The 26,229-nt window shown below is 38.0% G+C and overlaps 3 protein-coding genes across 3 annotated transcripts; 1 reads left to right on the plus strand and 2 right to left on the minus strand.

Moving 5' to 3' along the window:
- Positions 1 to 1,705: 1,705 nt before the first annotated feature.
- Positions 1,706 to 3,208, minus strand: LOC137959980 (pectinesterase 1-like). Its single transcript, XM_068807418.1, has 2 exons — positions 2,928 to 3,208; positions 1,706 to 2,817 (listed from the first exon to the last, which is right to left on the minus strand). The coding sequence occupies exon 2, from the start codon at positions 2,739 to 2,741 to the stop codon at positions 2,001 to 2,003; it is 741 nt and encodes a 246-aa protein (XP_068663519.1). The 5' UTR covers positions 2,742 to 2,817; positions 2,928 to 3,208; the 3' UTR covers positions 1,706 to 2,000.
- Positions 3,209 to 17,366: 14,158 nt separating this feature from the next.
- LOC137959598 (putative pectinesterase/pectinesterase inhibitor 24) lies at positions 17,367 to 19,194 on the plus strand. The gene is made up of 2 exons (XM_068806956.1): positions 17,367 to 18,399; positions 18,518 to 19,194. Exons 1-2 carry the CDS (start codon positions 17,367 to 17,369, stop codon positions 19,192 to 19,194), a joined length of 1,710 nt encoding a protein of 569 aa, XP_068663057.1.
- Positions 19,195 to 22,365: 3,171 nt separating this feature from the next.
- LOC137958538 (pectinesterase/pectinesterase inhibitor PPE8B-like) lies at positions 22,366 to 24,238 on the minus strand. The gene is made up of 3 exons (XM_068805598.1): positions 23,855 to 24,238; positions 23,191 to 23,739; positions 22,366 to 23,065 (listed from the first exon to the last, which is right to left on the minus strand). The coding sequence occupies exons 1-3, from the start codon at positions 24,153 to 24,155 to the stop codon at positions 22,368 to 22,370; spliced, it is 1,548 nt and encodes a 515-aa protein (XP_068661699.1). The 5' UTR covers positions 24,156 to 24,238; the 3' UTR covers positions 22,366 to 22,367.
- Between the last annotated feature and the right edge of the window lie 1,991 nt (positions 24,239 to 26,229).

Consider the following 26,229-nt stretch of genomic DNA (forward strand, 5'->3'; position numbering starts at 1 on the left):
ACAGGTACAAGGCTCGCTTAATTGCCAAAGGGTTTCACCAATTCCTTAGGAAACCTTAAGTCCTGTTATCAAGCCTACCACTATTCACATTATTATAAGCCTTGCAGTAAGTCGTGGTTGGTCGCTTCGACAACTTGATATTAATAATGCGTTTTCCAAGGTACCCTATCTGAGGATGTTTTTATGGCACAACCACTGGGTTTCATTGATTGTGATCATACTCATTATGTCTGCAAACTTCTCAAGGATATTTACAATCTCAAGCAAGTTACACGTGCTTGGTAATATGTGTTGCACTAGTTTCTTATCACCTCTAACTTCACTAACTCTCATGTACACTCTCTATTTATCTTTGACATAGGTGTTAGTGTACTATATATTTTGGTCTATGTGAATAACATTATTATTACAGGGGACAATGATCACGCTATGACAACATTCATCCACCTTGCTTAGAGATTTTCAATCAAGGATCTTGGCTCCTTGACTTACTTTCTCAAAATTGAAGTTGTTCCTCATTCTCAAGGATTACTTCTGTCTCAATGCTGGTATATCTCTGATCTACTTGCTCGCACACGTATGATAAATGCAAAACCTGAACCTAAGCTTCTTGCCTCGCCACCTACACTCACACTTCAGCCTGTCACGATACTCTCTGATCCATCTGAATATCAGATTGTTGTTGGTAGTCTGCAATATTTGTCCCTTACTCGCCTTGACATTGCTTATGTGCTGAATAAGTTACCACAATTTATGCAATGCCCTACTACTAACTACTGGGATGTTTCAAGCGATTGCTGCACTATCTTTGTGGGACTCTGGATCATGGTATTACACTACATCGACAATCTTCTTTGTCTCTCCATGCTTTCTCCGATGTTGACTTGGCAAGAAACAATGATGATTTCACTTCCACAGGTGTTTATCTTGTTTACCTAGGTCACAATCCTATCTCTTAGAGTTCTAAGAAGCAACGGACTGTGGCTCTATCCTCTACTGAGGAGAAATATCGATACGTTGCAGCCACTGTAGTTGAGATCCGTTGGATCTGTTTTCTTCTCACTAAACTTGGTGTTTTTCTTCTACAACAACTAGTGATTTATTGTGATAATGTCGGTGCTATAAATCTGTGCTCCAATCCAGTATTCCACTCATGCATGAAACATGTAATTTTGGATTACCACTTCATTTGAGAACAAATTCAAAGTGGGGCTCTTTGGGTTACTCAAATTTCTTCTGATGATCACTTAACAGATGTTCTCACCAAACTGCTTCCACGAACACGCTTCATCTTCTTGAAGACCGAAATTGGACTCTCCTCTAAGAGCTCTATTTTGTTGGGGCATGATAGAAATAATGGATAACAACTTATTATGTAATCCTGTCGATAATACTTATCCTATAAATCATATCTATTTGTAACCTATAAATACCTATGATTCATGAATATAAAACACGATAAATATTTCTTCTTCCTTCCAATTCTTCTATAGATGTTAGCTGGGAGTTTGCCTTGAGGTGAAATAGTGCAGCCTTGATTGGGATCCACTAGCAGTGATGATGTTCTTCTGGTTGCCGAAGGAGCTCCCTTGGCAAAAGGAGGCAGCAAAAGATCGATAACAGGCTCATCCATTATCAGAGTCCTTTGCATGCCAAGAAATTTCGTCTAATTCTCAATCTTACTTAGCTAATAAGTAATGATAGATTTAGTGTAGTCCAAACGTGGTTATTTGATTGATAGCAGGCTTCGTGGTCAATGGTCCATCAAAAGATGTCACCATATATCACGTACAAAAGTATGAACAGCTGTCACGCATAAGTGACATATTTCCACACCCTGCACCTTAAAAAATTGTTGCAGATGATTACTTACTAATAGCCCCGGAGTCGTACGTCGGAGTTCCGTCGATTTTATTTAGACTGCCGTCTTGGGCGACGGTCACGTTCGCCCCCGGCTTCTCGGCTTGAAGCTATCTTCTATCCTTCCCCGACAACGATGTTCAGTATTCGGCGCTCAGAAGCTTGCGGTGAAGGGAAATGTCGAGCTCTTTTAAAATGGAGATTATCTTTGTTGCGATGGCCAGGCTGTTGCTCGTGAATTGGGTGGAGTTTTTTATGTAGGAAGACATTATGTTGCGGATTTCGGTTGAGGCGTCTCCCAGTCCGTCCAGGCACGTCTCTTGGTAGGTCAACGCCGCGCTGAGCGACGTCCGGAGGTCGTTAATTTTCTTTTCAGATAGAATCTTCCCATCGTCGGACCCCGGCAGGAGCAGTGCCATTGATGAATTGAGTTGATCGATAGCATCTTCAATCAAGCTTTCGCAGTCGCCGAGAGCGTCGCGGACCATCTTGGCGTTGGATCGGGCCTTGAGGGTTTGGGGAATGGAGGAAATCTTGGTGAGTTCGTCCACGGCGACTTTCATCGACAGTTTGAAGAGCTGCTCTGGATCCCCCTCGGAGCTATCCACTGAAGACAAGCTCGATACGCATGCATCCTCGTACTGGGTCACACCACAGACGGCCTTGATCGAAGTTGACGGAGATGTGGAAGTCGGTGACTGGTAGGAATTGCCGCCACCGCCGCTGTTAACCCTGGTTCCGACGACGGCTCCGATGATTATCACCAGTAGGACGACCACTGAGGCGCCGATGATGGCGTAACGCTTACGGAACTTCCGGCGGAAGGCCCGATTCTCCTCGTTCACCTTTTCGTAGCCTTTGAAGGAGTTGATGGAATCCATTTGCTTCTGGTCCGTATAATTGAGGGAAAGTTGAAGACGAGTGGAGACTTTTTATACAGTGAAGATGACTCCCTCTCTGGTCAAGTTAGAAAATTAATTTAATCATGGTTCCCAAACCACAGAAGGACAAAGGTGATAATCATTGACCCATAATAAAATTAAATAGTTCATAGTAATTCTTGATACCAGTTTCACTTCCAATACAAGCAACTCTCACATGCTATTGTCAAATGAATCATGTTGCCATATCAAATCCTTAGCTCCGCCGAAAGACCGGTGAAAATTAGGGGAATAAAAATCCAGATTTGGAGAAGAATGTGTCAGCACACAACCAGTTAAGTGCAGAACACCCGGAGCTCTTCAAGAGGTGAATCAGAGTGAGCAAATTTCCACAAAACGAAAGAGAAACTTCAAACAGAGTAGTAGTAGCCACTAACATTGAATTTTTCTCACTGGAGCCAGTAATCAAACCCTAAAACTTTCGCAACAAAAGTATACAGATATAACAGGAAGCAAGAAATCTACCCATTACAAACAAAATGAGAAATATGCAACTAGTGAGAGCTCCAATTCCGACCTCAACTCCAGCAACTCTTCCTTCCATAAACTAGCATATAGTCAAAGGCGCATTATTGATGAATTTCATGTTTACCAAGAGGATCCCCACAGTTGCCTTCCTTGGACAAACCATTTAAATGGACAGTCCATGAAAACTATGCTAGAATGCGAGAGAAACCAAAACTTCTTTATTGGATACTTCGAATTTGAGCTTCCCCAAGGGGAAAATCAGCTTAATATTCTGCTCTTTTGTGTTTGGCTCGGCGTTTCTACAGGAATTGATACTCTCGAATATATACAAAAAACAGCTATAGTTTTGAGCTTGCCTTGGCAACAGAGCGAGCTGATGATCGATTGTTCACTCTAAGAGGCCCTCGAGGGGGTATGCCTATCTCTCACCTCCAAGAAAAGTTGCCACCACGCCCTCGGCCTCGGCCCCTAGACCTCTGCCTCTCTGACTAGTGTTTCTACTCTTTATCAAATCATCAAGAGACATGTCCAAAGAAGTTGCCATACAGTCACAAAAACCCTTTTGTATCAAGACGAACACGAGTAAATCCTCCTTGTAGAAAATCTGGAAAGAACATCCTCCTAAGCAAGCAAACCCTACCAAATGGATAACATAAAACCTCCAAGATAATTAAACATTCCAGTCAAAACTAGAACTACTGTTCATCAAAGCCAAAGAGACCTAAAATGCAACCCAACTCAAGAAATCAAACACGGGGAGGCAAACAACTCAGCATACAAAACCGGAACACATACCCAAAAGAACGCAAATTAAATAAGCAAGAATGTGTGAAAACTCCCACGAAAGCAAAAATAAACTTTAACCAACAAACAATTTCAGAAAAAAGGGTCAGATTTTCACTAACAAGAACTTCTGAAACAAAGCCGTATATTTCAAACTTGAAACTCCCAAAATCTGCTGATTAAAACACGAAATAAAGAACAAGAGGAGAAAAACCACGAAACAGACACTAAAACGAAGGTAAGCTTCACCTCGAATTGATCACAAGAAAAGCGGACAATGCGAGAAACAAAAAAAAGTGTGAAGCGAGGATAGAGAATGCACAAAGTAGACGAGATTTAGGGTTTTAGAGGGTGAAATTTCTAGGGTTTACGGCTAGTTAACTTAAGGGGGGGTTATTCGAACTTTGAATTGAAGTGAAAAATTGAATTGAACTTAAATGAATTGATTTAGCTTCAACTCATCTTTGGGTGTTAGTGTAGACGAGTTCAAGTACACTAAAAAACAAATTTCAGTGTTAGTACCCCCAAATGAAAAGTATGGTATAAAGAAGAGAGTGATTAACCTTTTATAATATACTTAAATAGAATATATACCTAAACAGATAATTAACCAAAATAAATATGGTTACTACACTTAGGGGGGGTTAGTCCACAATGAAGTGGAATGAATTCCCCCCGCATTACCTAGTTCATCCCACTTATGGCGTTAGTCTAGAATGACTTGAATTGAAGTGAGATAACACCATTTCATCTCTTCAGGCAAAAATGACGGAAATCTGATTCAGCCCTTTTTTTCAAGTCATCCACTTACCACGAGCGACGGCGTTGCTTCTTTCCCCCCCCGAAAGTAAAAATCCCCCTCATTTCCTCTCGCTCAGCCTTCGTCTCCCGACGAAATTTTTTGCCCGACTTCTTCTCTCTTTTTCGCAGTCTCTGTTCGCTCTACTCTTCTCGCTCGGCTCTCGTCTACTCGCTCTGCTCCTTTGCCCGACTTCTTCTCTCTTTTTCGTTGTCTCTGTTCGCTCTGCTCCTCTCGCTCTGCTCCTCTCGCTCGGCTCTCGTCTGCTCGCTCTGCTCCTCTCGCTCGGCGCTCGTCTTCGTTCTTTGCTCCCTCTACTGTATCTGCTCCCTCTCTCTTGTTATCTCTCGTTTTCGCCCCATCTCCCTCTCTCGTCTCTTTCTCTCTCGGCCTTTCTCTTCCCTCTCCCTCTCTCTTTTCCCTCTAGGCCTCCATCTCTTTTCACTCTCGGCCTCCCTCTTCCTTCTCGTTCTCGCTCTTCTCTTCCCTCCTCCCCCGATTTCCTTTGATTTAACCTATTCCAGTTTCGATATCCTTCGATTTCCTTCAATCTTCTTCGATTTTCGACAATTAGGCGTCGATTTCTTCCATTGGGCTTACATTTCCCCATTCGGCGGTGATTTCCCCCAAATTTCAGAAGGTAATCTGAAACCCTAATTTTTTTTCAACTAATTTAGTTTTGTGTTTGAGTTAATTTTAATTTTTGTGCGTAATTTATCTTGATTGTGGCCAAGTTAATTCCAATAATATCACATTCATTGAAGCTGTTTTTATCTTTCATAAACTTGTGATCGCATTTATTTCTTATACTGTTTATCAGCAATAACTCTACAACCGTCACAGAAGTGACTTGTTCCGACTCTAAACATAACTCCCATTTTATTAGTTGGTTTGTTACAGATTTGATTGTGCCCCAATAAATAATTTGGAAGAGTACTGACTAAGAGAACTATAACGTTTCCCCATTTGCTTTTAAAAAATTTTAAAAATGCTCAAAGATGGTTGCTGCAATCCCTATCTTAAAACCAGAGTTGGTAAAAAGAAAATTGGCCGGACTCTAAAATCTGAGATTTATATACGAATGGGCATATATCTTGGAGATAACATGGGGATGTAAGAAAGAGTATGTCGATAGGTACATACTCAGGAGAGTAAATCTGATGATGATATATATGTAGAAGGTTCAGCTACTACCCTTGGTATGAACCTTTAAAATCTGAGAGTATTGAAAAGGGGGAATTAAATATTTGGAAAGTAAAATGCCCTGCAGAGAGATGTGCTATGAAGATAATACTCAAAAAAATTTCTTTTCTTCTTTTCTAAGATTTGAAAGTTGCACATAATAGTGGCCAGCACTTGATGGATCAAGAGCAGAAATTTGTTTTGCTGCATATTGTCCTAACTTTATATTCTTAAGGAATTTGCAGGCACTTAACAGTGCCCACCACATTGTTACTTCTGGTTTTATTAGCATACTTTCAACAAACTGATAAGCATCTGTCAAGTACCCAGCTCGGCCTAGAAGAACTACCACACAATCATAATGTTGTTGACGAGGTTCTATGCCATGGTCTCTCTTCATGAAAGGAAAATATTTCCATCCTTCTTCCACAAGATCTTAAACATAGAATGAGCATGCTCCAAGCTTCCACACTTTGCATACATGTCAATAAGAACCGTATTAACAAACATATTAGCTGTAAAGTCACTGCCTTTAACAAATTTATTCTAGTCATCTGCAATGAAATTAGTTAGATTAATTTTGAAATGTTTTAGAATGTTGTTGAATATGTTTGAAGTGCTATGGAATGTTTATGTCATGTGGTGAGGAGATTTTGGAGTTATAAATATCCACCACATGGTCCAATTAAACAAGGCTGAGTCGCCTACACGGGCATCCATTAGCCAACGAAACCCAACCCCCATCAATGATGATGTACGATTCGTAGTGACTGGGAAGTCATATGGGGCTCTACCAGGGGTGTTCGGTGAATTTGGACTTCATGAGTTTGTTTTTGCATTGTTCTAGTCATCTGCAATGAAATTAGTTAGATTAATTTTGAAATATTTTAGAATGTTGTTGAATATGTTTGAAGTGTTATGGAATGTTTATGTCATGTGGTGAGGAGATTTTGGAGTTATAAATATCCACCACATGGTCCAATACAAACAAGGCTGAGTCGCCTACACGGGCGTCCATTAGCCAACGAAACCCGACCCCCATCAATGACGATGTACGGTTTGTAGTGACTGCGAAGTCATATGGGGCTCTACCAGGGGTGTTCGGTGAATTTGGACTTCATGAGTTTTTTTTTGCATTGTTCTGGTCATCTGCAATGAAATTAGTTAGATTAATTTTGAAATGTGTTAGAATGTTATTGAATATGTTTGAAGTGTTATGGAATGTTTATGTCATGTGGTGAGGAGATTTTGGAGTTATAAATATCCACCACATGGTATTTTGTTATTTGTTGGTTGTGTTTCTGTGTGTCCCTAGTTACTACGACGAGTAATGGTTGTCTGATAAAAAAAATTTCCATGACAACCATCTCGGATTTAGATTATAAATGGCTGGAAGAAGACAACAAACTCCTCGATTATATGACATTTGGACCTTCGATGATGACAACAGAATGCTCGATCTGTTGGTTGAGCAAGTCAATATGGGGAATAGGATGCCTAATGGGGTTTGGAAGCATGAAGTATATTTGGACTGTGTCAATAAGTTCAATGAAGACACAGCTAATAAAAAAATTGTTGAGCAGCTCAAGAATCGAACAAGATCATGGAAGAAAACTTACCAAGTAGTAACAAGTTGTCTCAACACTAGCGGGTTCGGTTGGGATGCAACCACACATCGAGTTATTGCATGTCATTCTGTATGGCAAGACTATATCAAGGTCAGTAAATTATGATTGACTGTAAAACATTTTGTATGTTTTTCGCATTACTAGAACTCTATGCCAAGTCATCTAAATGATGTTTTATCCTTGTAGGAGCATAAAGAAGCTGAAAAGTATAGACAAGAAGGCTGCCCTCTTTATGACAAATTGGCTTTGGTAGTGGGAAACTCAATAGCCATGGGGAGAACAAGTCAAACTGACGAAGACATGTGCAATGATGTCCAACATCAGGAAGAAAATGAGTGGACAAGCTCGAGGACGTCGATTTAGGTAGAGATACTCTTTCGCCACAGAAAATGAGTAGACACCTGATCAGTCTCCAAGTACTAACCCGTCAAGTTCAAGTCGTCGTAGAAAGAGACCACAAATGGCCACCAATGATAGTATTATGTTCGCTGATACAATGACAAGAATTGCCACCCTACTGCAATCTCTACAATCTAAAAATGATAAGACCACCGGAGAGAATTGGTATGAAGCACTCACAGAAATCCCGGACCTGTCGGTAGAGATGAAGTTTCGCGCTCCTCTATTGTTAGATACACCAATGAAGAAGGACATGTTCACGAAGCTGCCAGTGGAAGAGCGAATTAATTGGCTTAAATATTGTGCTGGTGAAATGTAGTCAATAGTTTGAAGTACACTATGTATTTTGGGACGATTGTTTTGAAGTTTAATTATGTTTTTTTAATTATGACTTTATAAGACGTATCATTGATAGATTATGAATTTTATTATGGTTAAGATTTGGGTTTTCATGATTGTCGTGTTCTTATTGTGTGGATGAATGTTGTGGGTGTGTGATTGGAGATGGTTTTATATAGGTGTGATTAAAAATAGGTTATGATTGAAGAACATGGTATGTTTTTGTGTTTATGATATTAGGAAGAAACAGGAATTATTGTTGTAGTCGTTATTATGGTTGTGGTGATTGTATTTGCAAGTTTCCATGGAAGACGAAAATAGGAATACAAGAATGATTTTATTGACATGTCTTATGTACATGATGGGAATATACTATATGAACCATAGGTATAGACGTACATTACGTCCTCGTGGGATTAGTGGTCCAATTTATTTGCAAAAGGCATTAGCGAAATCATTTGTTAAATTTTGAAAAGTTTACAGGATGAATCAAATTATGTTTAAAAAAATGGCAGAGATACTTTATAGTAAAGGATTTTTATCACCTACAAAGACCATCTCAGTGGAAGAACAACTTGCATATTTTCTCCTAACTGTTGGTCAAGGACAAGCGTATAGTGTCACAGCAGAGATTCTTGATAGATCAAACTGGACTATAAGTAGATATTTCAATAAGGTGTTGAATGCTATTATCAAACTTCGGCCTGATTACATCAAACGACCTTCAGAACGGACTCACTCGAAGATTTTAAACAATCCAATGTTTAATCCGTATTTTAAGGTAACATCACTTGACATATAATGAATAATTTTAGATTAATATTTAGAGTTACTTGTATTAATTGAAATTATATAATTAGGATTGTATTGGAGCTATTGATGGAACTCATATCAAAGCAAACATCCCACTTGAAAAACAACAAAGGTTCTGGAACAGAAAAAGGCTATCTCTCACAAAATGTGATGGCAGCATGTACATTTGATATGCAATTCATTTATGTACTTGTTGGATGGGAGGGATCAGCAGCTGATTCCCGTGTATTGAATGACGCATTGACTCGCCGAAATAGAATCTGTGTACCTGAAGGTAAATAATATATTGTTATGTAGTATTTTTTTTAATTTTATCTTCAATTATCTTATGTGAAAAATATTTTGTATTGTAGGTAAATATTATCTAGTCGATGCTGGTTATACAAATATGTCAGGATTTTTGGCTCCATATCGAGGAACTCGTTATCATCTACAAGAATTTGGAGACAACCTTCCTAGAAATGATAAAGAGCTATTCAACCGTAGGCACTCATCTTTGAGAAATACTATTGAACGAACTTTTGGTGCTTTAAAAGCTTGATTCCAAATGTTGAAAGTCGCTCCTCCGTTTTCAAATAAGATCCAGATGAAAATTGTTATAGCTTATTGCATATTACACAATTATATACATAAAGAGGATTACAATGATATGTTTGAATTGGAAGATGATGATTCCGATGATGAGGTAGGTGGAGGAGGTGATGAGGTCCGATTAGCAGGTGAAAATTTGGATGGAGATAGCGATGATCTTGGGGATGAAGGCAACCTGTCAACAACAATGCGGAGGCGTCGTGCATTAGAATCCACTAGAGTTGCACAATTTCGAGATGCCATAGCAACTAGCATGTGGAGTGATTATTAGTGGTTGTACTTTATTGCATTTGAACATGTATGTTGTCGTTCGTATCTACTAAACTAGTAAGTTGATGATGTTAAACGCACAAATTCGTTGATAGAAATAATTTACTCTAATTATATTCGTTGTTGTCATTTTATACCTTTTTTTTAATTTTATTTATTAAGTATTTTTATACTATATATTATGTTATTACAAAATAATTTATTCTACTCACACGTAATTAGTTTAATAATTAATAATAAACTGTAATAATTAATTGGTTTAATTATGCAATTGCTATAATTAATTAAACAAATAGGTTTATTTATTATATTCCCTTATGTTATTTTTAAATTTTTATTAATTTTAAATAATTTATTCTAATCACACGTAATTAGTATAATAATTTATAATAAACTGTAATCATTAATTTGTTTAATTATGAAATTTCTATAATTAATTAAACACTTAGGTTTATTTATTATATTCCCTTATGTTATTTTTTAATTTTTATGAATTTTAAATCATTTATTCTAGTCACACGTAATTAGTATGTTAATTTATAATGAATTTTAATCAGTAATTTGTTAATTATCCAATTTCTAAAAGTAATTAAACCATTATTTTTATTTATTATATTCCCTTATGCTATTTTTTAATTTTTATTAATTTTATATAATATATTCTAGTCACGTAATTAGTATGTATATTAATTTATAATGAATTGTAATCGTTAATTGGTTAATTATCCAATTGATATAATTAATTAAACAATTAGGTTTATTTATTATATTCCCTTATGTTATTTTTTAATTTTTATTAATTTTATATAATTTATTCTAGTCACACGTAATTAGTATGTTAATTTATATTGAATTGTAATCATTAATTGGTTAATTATCCAATTTCTAAAATTAATTAAACCATTATGTTTATTTATTATATTCCCTTACACTATTTTGTCATTTTTAATAATTTTATATAATATATTCTAGTCACGTAATTAGTATATTAATTTATAATGAATTATAATCGTTAATTGGTTAATTATCCAATTGCTATAATTAATTAAATCATTAGGTTTATTTATTATATTCCCTTATGTTATTTTTTTTAATTTTATATAATTTATTCATGTCACATGTAATTATTGTTTTAATTTATAATAAACTATAATCATTAATTGGTTTAACTATCCAATTTTTATAATTAATTAAACCATTATGTTTATTTATTATATTTTCTTATGTTATTTTTAAATTTTTTATTAATTTTATATAATTTATTGTAGTCACACGTAATTATTGTTTTAATTTATAATAAACTATAATCATTTATTTAAGAAAGGACATTGAAATCTATTTTCCAGCCACTTCAACTGGCCTGGACTAACACCCAAATATGAGTTGAAGTGGAAGTAATTCATCTCACTTCAATTCAATTTTCCACTTCATTTCCACTTCATTGTGGACTAACCCCCCCTTATAAGTGATTTAATGTGTAGTATTAGAATATATTAATATCCTAATTAATTAAAAACTATATTATATTACTTAACGATTATAGTTTATTATAAATTAAAACAATAATTACATGTGACTAGAATAAATTATTTAAAATAAATAAAAAAGTTAACAATAACATAAGTAAATATAATAAATAAATAAATTATTTTGTAATAACATAAGATATAGTTTAATATTAAAACTCACTATTTTAATACAAAATAAAATATACAAAATAAATAAATAAATATATCAATTTATCAATAACATAATATATATTTTACATATTATTAATTAATAATATATTAACAAAATATGAAAAACTAATGGTTTAAATAATTGGATAATTAAACCAATTATGACGATGGTTTAATTTTTCCTAACTTAGGAAAAATTAAACATCTTCTTCCTTAGCGTGTCTCGTCTTCCTCAACGGCGGGCCAGCGGGCAACGACAATGCTCTGACGGTACGCCGAGAGGGAGAAAAGACGGAGGCCAAAAGGCTCTGCGACGGAGGTCGAGAGGGAGAGGAAAGGGTGGAAGGCCAACGGGAGAGGGGGAAGGGGGGAAGAGAGGGAGGCCAAGAGAGAAGAGAAGTCGGGAGGCCGAGAGGCTCGGCCTCCCGTGATCTGCGATGGAGGTCGAGAGGGAGAGGAGAGGGAGGTCGAGAGGGAGGAAGGCCAATGGGGGTGGGGGAATAGGAAGGAGAAAAAAAAACTTTGTTGAAGGATCATGGGGGCAGAGGGGAAGGAGCAACGCGCGTCGCGCGCTTCAATCGATTGATTCACAAAATAGGTATGCATCAGCTTTCCCCGATTTTTGATTGAGCGAATGAAGTGGTGTAATCTCACTTCAATGTAATTCATTCTATAGTAACGCCTTTATTTAATGAACTAAGTAATGCGGGGGGAATTCATTCCACGATCCAGATAAATTGAATCGAACCGAGCCAAACTCTAGCCGCTTGCGAACCAGCTCAGTTTTATGCCACTCCTTACCTCTCGGCGTACCGTTGGAGCGCCGCCTTCGTCGCCATTGCCTGCTAGCGTGCCGTTGTCTCCCTGCCATTATCAGTGTCGTGAGGAAGATGACGATGTTGATTTAATTTTTCCTAAGTTAGGAAAAATTAAACCAATGTTATTTTAATAATATACTATTTAATTAATTAGTATATTATTTTATAGTCACAAGTAATTATTATATTATTTTTATAATAAATTGTAATCATTAATTAATATAATATAGTATTTAGTATATTAATATGTTTTAATACTACATTAAATTATTTATTAGCATAGTAACCATGTTTATCTTGGTTAATTATTTGTTTAGGTATATGTTCTATTTAAGTATATTATAAAAAGTTACTCTTTCTCTTGTTTACATCATATTTTTCATTTTGGGGCACTAGCACTGAAATCTGTTTTCTAGTGCATTTGAACTCGTCTATACTAACACTCAAGGAATAATTGAAGTTGAATCAAATCATTGCTTTGAATTTGAAGTCTAACTTCAACTTCCACATCAATGTATACAAACCCCCCGCTCCCCCTTACTAACACAATTTGAATCTTTAGTGAGTTTGCTAATGGACAAAATATCACAAGACAAGTTAGGAACATGTAAGACAAATTGTAGCATTAGATTCTTAGAAAGAACAATAAAACATTTCCCTACAATTGGAGATAAAGATACATCAGTACTATGCACTTTAAGATTACTAAGACAAAGGAGTATAGGATGAGAAAAATGAGAAAGATTGGTCATATGATCACTAACACTTGAATCAACTATCCATAGAGTGTGACCTGAAGAAGAGTTAAGGGCAACAAGATAATTACCTTTTTGAACAATTGAAACTAGTAGCAAAGGTATTGGATTAAATTTGAATTGACTCGATAGTCCATATGGATGCTCTAACTATTCTTACTAAATAAAGTGTCTTAAACTATTGGGATGGACTGCTCTTTGACTTTGTGTAGCTGCCTGGATACCTTTACCATCTTCATTCTTCTGGTTGGAAGGTTTCCCATGTAACTTCCAGCATGATTCCTTAGTATGTTTGGGCTTATTGCAATAGTCACACTGCCTTTCATCTTTCTTAACCCTTTTTTTTTGTGATCATCACCACTAGAACCAAACTTAGTTTCCACCAATGTGAAAATTTCCATAGTCGACTTTTCATGATCAGTTTGTTTGTCACCCAATACGAGTAAAAACTTTAGTAAGATCAGGAAAAGGGCTCTTTATGACTTTTAGCCCTTCAGACATGAGTAAAAGCTTTACTAAGATCAAGAAAAGGGTTCTTTACCAATAATACAACTACATAGATGGTCGAACTCAAGATTGAGTCTCAACAAGAAATGGAACAGTCTTTTCTTCTCCAATATGTCTTTTATTTATTCCACGTCTGTAGCAGATTCCAATTTCATATGTTGATACATATCTAGCTCTAATACATGATGATTCAAAAAATGATACCAATCCATGAAGTTCCTTCCATTCAATCTGGATGAGTTCCAAAGTTACAATGATTGATAAGTTTGATAGGAAAGAGAAACTTGTGACAACACCTGTCACCATAGACAAGTCTGGCAATGAAGGCCAGTGAAAAGATTCTAACAAATAGACCGAAAAAGGGGGTGAAAGCAATTTTTCAAATAATGAAAACCTGAAACAGTGGTGGCTACTAGCAATAAAGGCTAGTGAAAAAAATAAGAATTTAGAGCCTAGGCACTGATACCGTGATGAAAATGAAGAAGAAATACTTCTCATACTATTTCTTAAATTACAACTTCAATTATTGCAACATATATAACATAGGATGATGGATAAAAATGTTGAATTTATGGAAAAGAGAAATACTTCATTAGTTTCATTAACTTATCATATTCAGAGTACATGAACCTCTATTTATAATAGAGGAAGGTAGTAGAGTCCAATTACAATAAAACTACCTTTGTCCCAAATACACCCAAACTTTAACACTTAAGGGTAAGCCTTAGCATAATTAAATAACTCAATATAAATAAAAGACAAATATAACTCAAACTAGAACTCTTATAGGACGTGACCATAAGATAAAGATGCCAGCTCAAGTTTATCTTTGTGAGTCCTTCTTGATCTTCCAACTTATGTGATAAGGATGTCAGCTCGTGGTAATCATTGTGGGTCCTACTTCTTATGTGTTTGGGCCTATCTTACAATACTCTTAGATATGTGGCTTTTATTGGTCGCGTGTCGCATCTTACAATACTTTTAGATATGTGAGTCTTTCTTAGTCGTGTGGGCTTGGGCCCTATCTTCCAACACGCCCCCTCACGCTAGTGATCTCTTCCATGAGGCTTAGTTGCCCAATTCAGGGGGGGTATAACTTAGATGTAATAATAAGTTCATTCGTCATGGTGTCCCAACCATTAACATTTGATATTTTTTACGAGGTATTAAGTTCCCCCATCATGGAATCCCAACCATTGACATTTTTTATATTTTTGATGGGGTATTAAATTCCTCCGTCATGGAATCCCAACAGTTGACATTTGATATTTTTGACGGGGTATTAAGTTCCTCCGTCATGGAATCCCAACCATTGATATTTTTTATATTTTTTACGAGGTATTAAGTTCCTCCGTCATGGAATCCCAATCATTGACATTTTTTATATTTTTGATTGGGACAAATAAATAATGGTATGAGGCCACCTCTTCTTCGATAATAATGTTCCCAAAGAGACATAATAGCTACAGCTGAATATAACACGACCATCTTCCAACACACATAACACGAACCAAATAATATTTTTTTTAAAAAACCCATGAAATAATCCGATATAAAAATTTCTTCTTAGATGCACAAGCTTCATTTGTGCTCCCCTTCTCTTGAATATTTTGGTCACATAAAATTTATTCACAACATCTGGAATAAAATACCCCTTTCTTGTACTTTTTGTACTTCTCCCCCTCAAGCTCGGAGGTAATGGCATTGATCCCAGCTTGAACCAAATATCATAGATGAAATAATAAGTCCAAATAACGCAGATGTAGTAATAAACCCTTAAACCAGGGAGAAGTGAGATATTTTCTTGATATAGCAACTCAAAAAGTGACGCAAAAAAATTGGCTTAAATTCGGATTTTTCAATGCAATAGGATACCAACATGACCTTTGATTCTTCCAATGCAAATATATCTTTAAATATAGATCAGATTGACATGAAATTTTTTTTACTAAAATTAGACTTAAATACCTTTCATCCAAGTATAAAAATCTTCATAAAATATAATTAGCAGAAGATAAATAATCTGATATATTTCGGTCTCTATCATCTGGCCGAACTAAGTACTGTTTCTGCTTTTTTTTTAGAATGACCATTGACTCTTCCAAGATCAATATCTCCTTATAAAAAAAATCATACCGAGAATTGGTTGAATAGGTAAGAAAATAGACTTACATATCTTTGTTTTGATATATAATTCTCTATATAAAGTCTCTTTTTTATAGTATAAAATACCTCGGAAGTTGAAGCTTTCTGCTGATGCTCGCACATATTTTGCAATCTGACATTTGCTGCTTCAAATATCGATTTCTCTTTGTAGATAACTCAAATAAAAAATTGGTTGAATAGGTAAAATAATAGACTTACAGATATTTCTTTTGATATATATTTTTCCATATAAAGTCTAATTCTTGCTAACATAAAATACCTCAGAAGCTGAAGCTTTCTGCTGTTGCTCGAATCTCTTTTGCAATCTAACATTTGCTCATTCAAATATCGATGTCTCTCAGTAGATAACTCCGATTGGAAAAAAAATTGTTTTTCCTTGGAAAGTAGACTCAAATATCTTTTCGTCAATATATAATTTGCAATATAAAAAACTCAATATAGAGGTGAAACACAAAACAAACTACAGGTGTAGGGACTAAAAAAACTATGAACATAGACTTAGGGTTTAAGGTTTAGAGAAAATGATCACATTACCTCTATAGGTTGACCACGTCAACTCATAGAACCTGCTTTGATACCATGTTCGATTGGGGAAAGAGAAAGAAAAAATGGAAAAAGAGAAAAGTTTTCTGGTAGAGAGAGAAGAGAAGGAAAATGAAGGAGAGTAGAGAGAGATCACTTCACACGAGAGAGAGAAAAAAAATAATAGACTTGCTTGATTTTCCAACTAGATTGTGGTGATCTGTGTGAGTCATTCTCGATCTTTCTACTTATGTGATAAAGATGCCAGTTCGTGTAATCATGGTGGATCCTACTTCTTATGTGCTTGGGCCCATCTTACAATACTCTTAGATATGTGGGTCTTCCTTGATCGTGTAGGTTTGACGTGATTAATTCTTATGGCTAATCTAGTCTCTAATATGGGAGAATGAAGCCGGACATATTACCACAATAAATCTGAACATCATATGAATTTAGATATATTTTAGCATATGAAATTGGACATATTTCAATTGTTCTCTTTAAGTTTTATATGAAATTGGATAAGCTTGTTCTCATTATCAAGGGACTTGAATTGGACCCTCTCGTGCTCCAATGGAGGCCGGGAACACAATTTGGTGAGCTTTTGTGGTATTCAAGGATTTGATCTATTGAATTGAAATTGAATTAAAAATTTATGTGTGCTCACGATGGAGCGTTGCGCCCTTACGACATGTAAAGCACTACAGAGTTGAAGAGTTGAACCCACCATCGATTCTTTTCAATTCCTTTCTGGTAATGCATCCCACGTCCGCTACCTCCCCTGTATAAAAATGCGAGCTCAATCCTAAGCTAGATCGCACAGAAACCAGTCAAGGAATCAAAAGCATGGCAGCAGCAACCTTTGGCAGCGTTCCTTCTATCAAAGCCTACGGAAAGGTCAACGAGGCAGATCAAGAAAGGCTTGAAGCTCGCCAGAGAACAAGAAAGAGGATCGTCATCATAAGCCTCTCCACCGTCATCCTTGTTGCAGTCATCGTTGCCGCCGTTCTGGGTACAGGTCATGGGTCGTCCGACGGAAAATCCAAGTCTGCCGACCCAGGACCCAACTCATTGTCTACTTCCATTAAAGCCGTTTGCCAATTAACTCAGTACCCAGACTCTTGCCACGAGAGCCTCTCTCACGCTGACATAACGGGCAAAGTGGATCCTCAATCGCTTTTCCAATTATCTATGCAAGTTGCCATGGACGCCATACTGAAAGCTTCGAAGGTGCTTCAGAAGCTCGGAGCCTCTCCTGCTCTTGCGGATTGCCAGGAGCTCCTGGACCTTGCCGTCGACCAAATTAATGGATCACTCTCCACTCCCCACATCACTTTACCTGAAGCTGTGGAGGACCTGAAGACGTGGCTAAGCGCAGCGGGAACCTACCTGGATACTTGCGTAGATGGTTTCGGTAACACGACAGAACAGTATCAAGTCCATGTTGCCGAGACGCTGAAGAACTCAACAGAATTCACTAGCAACAGTCTTGCCATTCTCTCAGGAATCTTCAACGTCCTGGATTCGTTCAAGATGAGAAGGCTGATGTCGCATCCTTCCGACGAACTACCCTACTGGATGTCTTCAAAAGATCGAAAGCTGCTCCAAAGTTCTGATCGCAGAAAAACTGCAAATATTGTGGTGGCAAAAGATGGCTCCAGCAGGTACAAAACAATCAAAGCAGCTCTTGAAGCTGTTCCTGACAAGAGCAAAGACAGATTTATTATCTACGTAAAGAAGGGGATCTACAATGAAAACGTGAGAGTTGAGAAGTCGAAATGGAATGTCATGATGGTCGGTGATGGGAAGGATGCAACCAGGGTTTCCGGCAGTGAGAACTTCGTAGACGGAACCCCCACCTTCCAGACAGCAACATTTGGTGAGTTCCGAAACTCTCTCATCCTGCATTAGTTAACAGTGATTTATATCTAGTACGTGGTTCTATTGCAAAATTCTCTAACTAAGCAAATTTTGTTGGTTGCGCCGCCATCACTCAGCTGTGTTTGGCAGGGGCTTCATTGCTTCTGATATGGGATTCTTTAACACCGCCGGTGCAAGCAAGCATCAGGCAGTCGCCTTAATGACGGACTCAGACCAGTCCATCTACTACCGTTGCCGCGTCGACGCATATCAGGACAGTCTCTACGTACATTCCCTCCGCCAGTTCTTCCGAGAGTGTGACATCTACGGTACCGTGGATTTCATTTTCGGAAACGCCGCCGCCGTCCTCCAGAACTGCAACATTAGGCCAAGGGTCCCCATGAAAGGGCAACAGGACACAATCACGGCCCAGGGTAAGGTGGATCCCAATCAGAACACTGGGATCTCCATTCACAACTGCAGCATCACCCCCTTCGGCAACATGACTTCGGTGAGAACGTACCTGGGAAGGCCGTGGAAGGCCTACTCGACGACCATCTTCATGAAGTCTATGCTGGACAAGATCATCGATCCTACAGGATGGATGCCATGGACTGGCACTTCTGCTCCAGATACCATATTCTATGCCGAGTTTCAAAATTATGGTCCTGGTTCATCCACCAAAGATCGGGTGAAGTGGAAGGGTCTAAGATTTATTAAAGATAAACAAGCACAGAAATTCACAGTCAAGTCGTTCATACATGGAGACAAGTGGATTTCTAAGGCAGGTGTCAAGTTCACCTCCGGTCTTTGAGCCTGGTTTCGATGCTGTTTGAGGGTTTTGGGCTCTTGAGGGGATGGAGTCTTCTCCGTCCCGTCGATTCATTCATTCTTGTGCTTTAGGGTTTACAATTTGAGTTTGTTCTTTGGCTTTTTCTCTAATCGAATAATACAAGTTTTTTACTTTTTAAAGGCATCATGTACCTATTTTGGAAATCACACTGAAATTGAGATCTAATATACACGAGATGATGAGCATGCAAGAGATGTTGGAGATGAGTCTAATTATTTTTGGTAAAAAGTGTTACGAGAGAATTATGAATTATGAAATAATAAATTAGAAAATTAATGAAAAATCAATCAAGAGATTGATTTGTCATGATTTTATAAAATCAAGAAAATATCATAATTTATTTAATTTATTAAATCAAATAAATTTGAATCCTTAAACTCTCTCTCTCTCTCTCTCTCTCTCTCTCTCTCTTTCTCTCTCTTCTTGCATATGTTGATTAGGCTCTTAAGGTTGAACCATATAAAATTGTCTTGTGTTTTTTTTTTCTCTACATCTTCAAAACATTTTCACAAAAAAATCTCTCAAAGAGAAGGCCCTGCCAATTTATTTTGTATGTCATGCCATGTATTTTGGTGATATCAATTCCTATTATAAACATGAACAATGGTTTTTTTAGCATTGGAGAATTTTGTTCTTGTTTGTCAATTGTAAGTGTTAAGAGACACCCAAGTGTGTAGCGGTGCCATGACTAATAAATAATGAAAACTTTCAAATAGATGGTATAAAATTGTAATTATGCAAACTGGTGTATGTCCTATGTCTTTTTCCTTTTGAAGCACTTAGTTATTTTATACACATTCACATAATTATAAATATAACTTCAAAGTATCGGGTAGAACATTCAAACTTCTTCTTCTTGGCTCAAATACGTCCATACACCTCTTTCTCTTTTCCTCTTCCTTCTCTCCCTTGGTTTCTTCTCTCCTCTCTCCCAAGAGCTAGAATTCCTCTCTTCTCTCATTCCCTTGATATCTCTCATATTTATGTCTTGTCCCTATAAATCAACATGGTATCAGAGTGATCAAAGATCTAAGATGGAAAAAGGAGAAAAATATGGAGAGGAAAGAGAGGAAGAAGAAGAAAAAAAAAAAAAAGTTTCTAGTTTTTCTTTATCTTTCTTTCCTAATTCCTATTTTTCATTAGATGTTTTGCTCTCTTACCATACGTTTCCTACAGTAAATTATATATTGTTGGAAACACCTCTAAGACTAGTTTCCAACTCAAAAAGAATCGATGAAATCAGATTTTGATAGAAAGATAAATTGACATCTAAAGCAATAAAGGTCAAGCCGCAGAAAAGTTTTGTGTAGTAGGAGAAAGCCTCAACTTCCTGAATGATTTTTACCAATATTACTAAGGATTTATATTGAGAATTGTATTTCAAAAGAAAGATATTTGGGTCTACTTTCTATCTCAATAAATCGTTTCTCAATTTGATCTTTCTAGAGAGAGATATCCACAATTGGAAGAATCAAAGGTCATGGTGGTATCCTGTTGCATGCGAAGATCCAAATTTTTTGCTCACTTTTTGAGTTGCTAATGTTGGTTGATTTTCCTATTTTTTTCAAAACTTAGTCAAGATTTTACCAATTTGAGTATTTTTCCTTCCTTAAAAGTTTCTTTTGTTTGATCTCACATTACATTAGTTTCCTTAAGAGAAGTCTTTCCCAAGTTTCCTTTTTGACAAAATCTGAAAGTTTTTATTTAGAAAGTTTTGTTTCCTAATTGTAGATTCCAAATAAGTGTTCTAAATCTCTCATTCCAGAAATTATCTCTTGAATTTTTTCTTTGCATATTGGTCAAGGTGTGTTAAAAAACAATTGCTTCATATAAGAAGTTTATATTTAAAAAGTTCCCATTATCATATTCCATATCAAAAAAATTTTGTTGGTTTTTTTTAAGTTTCCTTCTTCATCGTGTTCATAGATGAATTATTTTTTTACCTCCCTCTTGAGTAAAACCTGGTAACTTTTTATCCATTTATTAGTGTAAAAGTGCCTCCTTCTTACTTGGAAGTATGAAGAGGTGCATTGTACGCCTCCTTCCTTTTGAAGTATGTGAGCATCTATCTTTTTATTCATACCCTTAATTCCTCAAAGTACTTTCTTCAATTTGTGTTTGTTAAAATCACTTCAGACCAATGCCTATAGACCCACTACCTAAAACCATAAGAGTTTGCCCGACATCCAACGTGAGTCAAATCTTTTATTCTCACCCAAGAGGTGATTTGTTTTTTAGTTACCCTTAAAAAGTGGGAAGTCTCTTTGTTGTGCCCTAAAGTTGGGTTATTTTTCCACCATTGAAATTAAACGGAGTGTGTTTCAGACTATAACTATTTTGACTTGTAGATGGAGCTTTGTCATATGGCTATAAGTGATTTTTTTTTCTCTCACCATTATGTTGTGCAAGTTGGGTCTCTTAATAAAGAACAAAGAGCTCCCTACCGTAAGGGGGAAAAGTTGAAGAATAAGTACAAGACGGAGGTAACCAACAAAGAAAAATTTCACATATTGTGATAATCAGTTTTTATGAGGCTAGAATATCCAAGTAGTGGGAGAGAAGATGAGAACAAGATAAAGATTACACGCAAGATGTAAACAAAAACAAGATGAGTCAAAGCAAGACAATCAAATTTTTTTTCTTCAAGCATACAAGTTTCTTGACCAAGATTATTTGCAAATGAAGTTACAAACAACAGTTTGAGTGGGAGTGTTAAAAGACACCTACATGTGTAGGGGTTGGATGGCTAGTAAACAAAAAGAATTTTTATAGAGATGACATAGAATTGTAATTACACAAACTGGTGTATATCCTCTTATGCCTTTTTCCTTTTGAAGTATGTAGCCCTAAGAGCATTGTAGTCATTGTTAACACTTTCACACAAAATATAAATATAGCCTCAAAGTATGGGTAGAGCATTCAAATCTCTTACTCTTAGCTCAAATTCGTCCATACGTTGAGCTTGATAGACTCTTTCAGCTGATTTAATATTTTTCTTAAAAAAGAATACATTTACATAAATTAACAACTCAAACAATTTCAGAAATCTACCACCGTTGGACGATTCGTGCCTGCCATCTAGCCATCCGTTTATTGATTGGCAATTACACGTTGCTGAATGTTTTCTTTTCCTCCTATATAGCAAGACCCGCCGTGTATTTTACACCCGTCGCCGGCAACCACAGGTTACCGTCAATGAACATCTCAACGGTAAAGTTTCTCGCCTGAGCTGTATCGTTTAGAACGTGATAACCCGGCCACTTGACTCGGCCACCCAAACCCGCCCCAGGTCCATAGTTCATAAACTCGGCGTAGTAGAGCGAATCCAAAGCGAAACCCCCCTGCCACTCCAGCCATCCCTCCGCCCTAATCACACTACTCATGTAAGACTGCATGAATATGGTCCGGGAGTAGAGCTTCCACGGCCGGCCAAGATACGTCGAGGTGGCGTTCTGCGACATCAGGAGGTCCGAGTCGGCCGAAATGTTGCAGAATTGGATCGTAAACCCTGTGTTCTGCTCTGGGTCTTTCCGACCCTGAGCTGTTATGGAGTTTTTCTGATTGGGGAGAGGCTTCCGTGCCAGGATCTGACAATTTTGGAATACAACTGCACCGTTGCCGAAGATGAAGTCCACTGTGCCTGAGATGCGGCATTCCCGGTAGAATTGGCGGAGGGAATGAGCGTAGAGTGTGTCTTGGTAGCCATGGATCCCGCATCGGTAGATGACGGAGAGGTCCGAGTCTGAACGGAGGGCCACAGCTTGGTGCTTCTCCGGACCGGCCGTGTTCTCAAATGTCATATCTCGCGCTATAAATCCTCTTCCAGACACAGCTGCACAGGCTCTAAATCAATTAGTCTTTTATGTTTTGACAAGTAACAACCACCGTGGCCCTTCCCTTCATAGACCGAATCGTCTTTCAAATAGATGAGATAAAAGAGTAAAGGGAGGCTCGTACCGAAAGTAGCCGACCGAAAAGTCGTCCAACCGTCGATGAAGCTCTTGTTACCGGTGATGACAGTCACTCCCATGCCTTCTCCTATCATCATTAAGTTCCATTTCTTCTTCTTAATCTCAACGTTCTCCTTATAAACACCCTTTTTTATGTATATAACAAACCGGCGCGAGCTATTGTCTGGTGCGGCGTTGACGGCTTCCATTACGGTAGTGAAGTTCCCCGTCCCGTCCTGCGCCACCGTCACGTTCGCTTTCACTCCTCCAATGGGGGCTTGCAGCAGTTTTCTTTCTCCGGTTGACATCCAGTCGGGGAATCCGTCTTTTTGGAGCAACTTTCGGCCTCCGCCGGGAAATACATTAGCACCGGGGATGTCTCGCACCATTTTAAGAACCTGTGCCACTGAAGAGGTAACAGCGGTGAGACTCCCGGCGACGAGTTGCTTCACGATTCCGTCTGTACCATCGAAGCCGTCGAGGCAGGTTTCTTGATTCCCGAGCGCGGCGCTCAGCCAGGCTTTAAGGTCTGATCTCTCTTTTCCGGTGCCCGTACCTGGAAGTGAGAAGTAACGACCGGTAAGTATTTTGAACTTCAATTGATGCATACCCCAAAACTTGCAAATCTTTCATAGAGACTCTTAATAAAACGTATTGATGAGCATATTTACCGTTAACTTTTTTGTCAGGATTTTGGGTGGCGGCGAGAGACCAGGTGAGCTCATCGGCGGAGAAGTCTAGGAGCTCAGCGCAGTCGTTGACGGCATTAGAGAGGCGACGCCCGCCGAACGGCCCAGTGAACTTCGAGATGAGGGACAGGACTCTTTGGATTTCAGAGATAATCAATTTGACATTGGAAGAGAAAATGGGGGAAGGGACAGAGAGGTATTCCGATTGAACCTCAGGAATACTCGATGAGATAACAGGAACTGAAAGCAGGAGAAAGACGGACAAAACGACAACGAAACCCATTGGGGAATTGACTGTGAAAAAACTTAACAGACGGTTTTGCGCGCAGGAGGCCGGAAAAAAGACGGCCTCGGTAAACGAAAGTCTAGAGGACGCGCAAGCGTGTCGGCGGGCGGCTGAAGGGGAGAGCAAGAAAGCGTTGTTTCGCGTGCCAACGCCTGCTGTCTGTGCCTTTATATCGACAGGTCGTCCATTCACACTACCAGCTGTGAAGTTTTAAATTTATGTTTTCTGAAACTCGGAAGGTGAAAAAGAATCTCCAAAAGCTGTCGGGGAATTCATATTTGCAGTAATTGTTCACAAGTGCCTTAAAACTGGTGCTCAGCATCTCCGTGTTTTTACTAGTAAAGACGAAGATGACGAATGGCGGAAGACCTCTGCGGTCAGTAGAATACAGTTGCAGACACTAACATCATCTTCAGTCAAACATGCTCGAAATAAATTCTTAGACGTGAGCACGAAGTTAAAGCACATCCACCATTTGCAGTCTTCTTACACTCAAAATAAGAAATCGGCAGCACTTGACAGCCATTTTCATCACATTTAAGGCTACTGGCGAAGCTGTTCCAGTTAAAAGGAAGCCCCTCCATGCGATTTCCAAACCATTTTCATCTCGGATGGAAGCATCCATCATAGCCACCACCAGTACCACTATTCTCGGACGCCCTTTTCGTCATAGTTAACTTATTTTTTTCTTCGTGTTCCCTTTTTCCTCCAGTTTTCCTTTCTTCAACGGAGACAGCATCACCCATCGGTAAGTCCATGGCAGTGACGATGTAAACTTTAGTCGACCTGAGCCTTCCCAAACCCTACCCAATAAACTCCATTTTCACATCTAATAGACTAATAAGAGGAGCAGTGACAAGTTGGGATGGGGTATGGCCTCCGTCATTCACAATTTATTGCGCTTGCAGGTTTCATGTGATGTGTCTAATCCCTTTACGACAGAATGACCACTGACCGCCGTCGAACCCTTCCGCCGCCCCGCCGCTTACCGTAACCAGACTAGAGAAGTGACCCAGTCCGAGGCAAGATAGTCTGGTGCGGGTATATCATATCTACACACTTTCACCTTCTCATGTTTCTCCCGGTGTCACAGAAGGAATTTACTGGGTAAGAGCCTCTGCAGTAAAAGCACTTCACCTACACCGATAATAATCTTTTGAAACGCTAGGGCTCTCTTTCGATTTGGCTTTAGAACGGAAAGAGCCATCTGGCCACTACACGGTATCAAAAATCGAAAGAGAGACAACCCTGCAAGTGGAGACAAGAAAGAAACGTCAAGACGCGTATCAGAGCTGACGGTTCTTTTGACTTTCCATGTATGGCTGCTTGCCCTTTCCACTCGACCACAGACTGCAAATCTTCCTTTCATTTATTTCAGAGAATATCTCCTTTGGTAGCTTTATGCTTCGGCATTATCCGTCTACGCGCATGATTAAAGTTTACCATGGATCCATCGTTCTCCTCTACCTTCCAATCACTGAATAACCTTCCGGACCATTTTCTGCGCCTGGTTAAGTAAAGTTCATGTTTTTCTTTTTCCTTTTTTATTGCTGATACAGATTTCACAGTGCCCACTTTGGTGCTTTCGATCGAGCTGCTTGTTAGAAACCCAGAAACTGAAAAAAGTAGCTGAGCAAGATTTAAAGATTCAAGGTGCTTTCTAGCTATCGAGCTTGGCTAGTAGAAACGTTTGAAGAATGGTTCTTATTTCTGGGACTGAATCTCTGATCTGGCGAGTTCATATGGACCAAAGCAGAGTCTTGATTATCGAGTGATCAGATAATTTTATCCTAACCTGACAAACGAACTTCTTGATCAAAGTCAGAAATAAGAAGAGAGAAGTAATAGAAGATGTTAGGACATCTAACAAGCCATTAATATCATCGTGGGAGGTTGGCGAGCTTTTACTGAAGCTCATCATGAATGTTATAAACATGTTGTGATTGACCAAAAACAACCTTCTTCGAAGGATCAAACGACTGTTCATCTTATGATTTTCCTGTCTTACCAGTATTGTAGCAAATGAACTAGACGGAACTATGTTTAAGTTTTCAAAAAGCCAGCCTGGGCT

The sequence above is a fragment of the Aristolochia californica genome, unplaced genomic scaffold (assembly GCF_029961685.1).
Source record: "Aristolochia californica isolate CCGP_79_NKW_82.1479 unplaced genomic scaffold, dmAriCali1.0.hap1 SCAF_3, whole genome shotgun sequence".
Lineage (NCBI taxonomy): Eukaryota > Viridiplantae > Streptophyta > Magnoliopsida > Piperales > Aristolochiaceae > Aristolochia > Aristolochia californica.